The following is a 3,499-nucleotide window of genomic DNA, read 5'->3' as shown; positions in this document are numbered from 1 at the left end:
GTTCGCATTCCACAAACAGATGACACGTTGACGATATTGCCTTTGGATGCCAGCAAGTGTGGAACTGCCAGTTGAGTGAGTAGAAAAGTGCCACGAACATTTGTTGCAAAAATGGCGTCGTAATCCTCGATACGGGTAGTCTCAATTGAGCCCGGAACTCCAAAAGCAGCATTATTGATCAAAACATCCAAACGGCCATACTTTTTGATTGTTTCATTTATGATACGCTCCGAATCAATCGTAATATCTGCCAAAATCACTAACGGTTCAACCTCAACACCACTATCTCGAATTTTTGCAGCGACACTTTCGGCTCTCTCAGCATTTCGACCGACCAACGCTAGTAAAGCTCCTTGCTGTGCAAAATAGACTGCAGCAGCTGCGCCTATGCCCGAACTGGCTCCGGTGATTAGGACAATTTTTCCTTCAAAAGACATTTTTTTTTTTGCTTATTTCCGAATTATGTTCACTTTTTTTTAAGGAAAAAACCTTGGACTACTCGGAGTGAGAATGAGTAAGTTAAAAAATATTCTGAACTAGTCAAAGTAGCAAAACCAACTGATGAGCACCGTGCAAATAGATTTCGATTTAAAGCGCAATTTTTGTTGCCGTTCAATACGCAACTAAGCCAGTTGAGTGGGATGGCTACCGACAGCTCTTCCTCATTAAAGTAGTACACATGTTTGAATAGCGACGAACATTTGAACAGAGAGTGCACAATTGATTTCTGCTTCTACGACAATTCATGTTAATTACTTCATTTGAATAGTGAATGGTATCGAATTTCGTTTCGCTAAAGTCGCATAGCGTGACACAGCTCGAATGCACCGACATCGGTCTGATTTAAAAGAGATTCATTCAAAGAACAGTAATGCTGCGGTATGCAATGCTTTGTTTGTGGTTGTGTGCAGTTGAAATACTTTTTTTTTCATAAAATGTTCGTGAGAAAAAACAATGCATTGACCAGAAGTGTTCATATTTCATTCGGTTTGCTTAGCGTATAATCCATGCTTTTGAAAAATGTATACGTATACACGTAAGTAAATCGTAAGTATCTCTGATTCTAGCTGCCTGGTCAGTTGGCATGAAGGTCATCATTTTAATATGCACAGTGCAAACTGCACACACATATAAATCACATATGTCGCATCCGATTCAAAACAAAGCATTCGCTCAATTATTCATGGATACCTCAATCACAAAAGTACAAATGAAATCGATACGAGACGCGCGTTCAACAGTACAAACGAAATGAAACAGATGTTTTTATTGTTTGTTTGAATGCGATATGTAAAATCAATAGTTCTCATCCCAGTTTTATTCTTTTTACCATTTTGAATGGAATCCGCGTGTACTTTGTTTGTACTGCACATGCATATTTTTAATTTTCATTTTGAATACGCGAAGATTTATTCAACTGAAAGCAATAGAAGCCAAGTACCATTTTGAACACACGTCAATAGTGCAAGTTAGCAATTAGAACACAGATAACATAACATGACTTATGACCCCAACGATAGAAAAAAAAACACTACAGAATTTTGTAGCAGTGCGAGCGAAGCGCCGAACGAAAGAATTTCGAAGATGAAGTTCAAATTTTTTTCCCTACGTCGTCTCTATGTATGAGCCACAAAGAAAGCAATTTGCATGGGGCATAGAGTTGTAATGTGTCGAAGAGTAAAATCGACTTTTGGATGAATGACTCATGAGCAAATGATATGGACGGTGCGTTTGCACTTATCTGCTGTCGAGTTTCCGCAAATTTCATTTTTCTAATCAATAAATGATCACATTACGCGGTTTCTTTTTTACCTAAAGTTTTATCCATTTCAGTCATTGAATCACGTTCTATAAGTCGATTTCTTACTTTCAACGTGTCAAATATTCGTTCGTGTTCTCACGATTTTATTTTTGTTTGGGGAAACGAAGGAATTTTCGATTCAACTATTAAACTATATTATTGCTTGGTTGCTTACTATTGTGAATGATAATATAACCTTGATTCATGACTCGAATATAAAACTAATGTGACATTAGTGAAAAAAATCATTCTAAATTTATTTGGAAACTCATAAAATCTTCATTACATACAAATGTTCAAAAGTGAAATCTTAAGTGATTTTCCATGAAAGATTTTAAACATAGATCAACTACCAAATGGTTCTCGAAGAGTAGGGATTCATATCAATTGGAATAATAGACAAATTATTGGGGGCTGACATATACAGTATCAGCTATACATTGGATAGTTCTGTGGTTTGCCACGTAATGATAAACTAATTGCAAACCATGGCGCTAGTGTGCATGTTTATTTATCTGTAAACCCCCTGACAAATTACTTGATTTGAAATGAATTTTATTTATAGAAATTTACAATCATTTTGAGCATACAATACTTTGGATTGATAAATGAAAGTATTTAAACTGATTCTCAATTTTAAGGCGATGGCAATTTGATAGAATATTCATATTTGCTCAAATAGAGTGCAAGAGCAAGAAGCAAGTTTGCGAGCGTTATCGTTTGGCCTTTTAACAATGGTGTTGCCGTCTCCACTAGAGCGTCCAAATTGATGGGTGTTCTTTCAACTGATGCTGGAATTAATGCCAAGATGGGATCTCCATTAACACCGAGTATCCTGAATAGAGTCGCTGCAATTGTTTTCAATGTTGGTTTTTTTAATTCCAGCAATGGTGGCAATATCGTGGCTAGATTTAAAGATGTGCTGCCTGGAACTAATAATGTAACGAGATTCAGCAGTGACTTAAAAAGCGAGAGAAGAAAATTGTTGATGGCATTAAAAAATAATTTGAGAAGGAGATCGAGCAGCGTCTTGACTTCACTGAGCAGTTGACCAAATAAATTTGGAGTCAAAGCGCTCTTATTAGCTGCCACAGGCGTAGATCCAAATCCAACGGCAAAAATAAACGCGACAAGTATAGCTGTAGTGAACTTCATTTCTTTTCCTAGTTTATGTCGATTAAGTCAACTGATTGCTCACCTCAAGTGACTGCGCTATTTATACAATTGTTCTTTTACGCGATTCCTCTTTTTAGTGTTATGCACGATTTTCATGTAAATTCTATGAATCACGAAGAAAAATTTTATTATTTATAAAATAGTTGCAACCAATTTTGTATTCAAAGATATTTGAATATGAAACATATTCAACAGGGTGGTTAATATCATTTGCGGATAATGCAGTACTTGTTTATTTCAATAGCAGCTTAGCATTGCTAAGTGGTTAATACCTAATTCAAAATGTTCAAGAATACCTCGATATGATATTCAACTGGCTAACGGTCAATAAACTCACACTAACACCAAATACATGCTGTTCAAACTTGGAGTGCCTTGTGCACCTAATGCTTATTTCACTCTCAATATCTGCAATTAATGTTTTTTTGTCAAATTATGTATCATGTTTATTAGCGTTAGCTCCCTTAGTTACATTTGAGGCTGTGAGAATGAAAATGGCAATACAGGAATAAACATTCTGAA

General features: G+C 36.0%; 1 protein-coding gene across 1 annotated transcript; it reads right to left on the bottom strand.

Annotated features, from left to right (window-relative positions):
* Positions 1-6: 6 nt before the first annotated feature.
* On the bottom strand, positions 7-1,828 carry LOC129572109 (uncharacterized oxidoreductase TM_0325-like; the record flags this gene model as incomplete). Its single annotated transcript, XM_055452025.1, has 2 exons — positions 1,813-1,828; positions 7-424 (listed from the first exon to the last, which is right to left on the bottom strand). Coding segments are annotated over exons 1-2 (434 nt in total), but the record flags the coding sequence as incomplete, so codon positions are not given.
* Between the last annotated feature and the right edge of the window lie 1,671 nt (positions 1,829-3,499).

The sequence above is a fragment of the Sitodiplosis mosellana genome, unplaced genomic scaffold, assembly GCF_009176505.1.
Source record: "Sitodiplosis mosellana isolate CC-2019 unplaced genomic scaffold, AAFC_SMos_1.0 Smas_scaffold_4154, whole genome shotgun sequence".
Lineage (NCBI taxonomy): Eukaryota > Metazoa > Arthropoda > Insecta > Diptera > Cecidomyiidae > Sitodiplosis > Sitodiplosis mosellana.
This window is presented reverse-complemented; position numbering and strand designations above follow the sequence as displayed.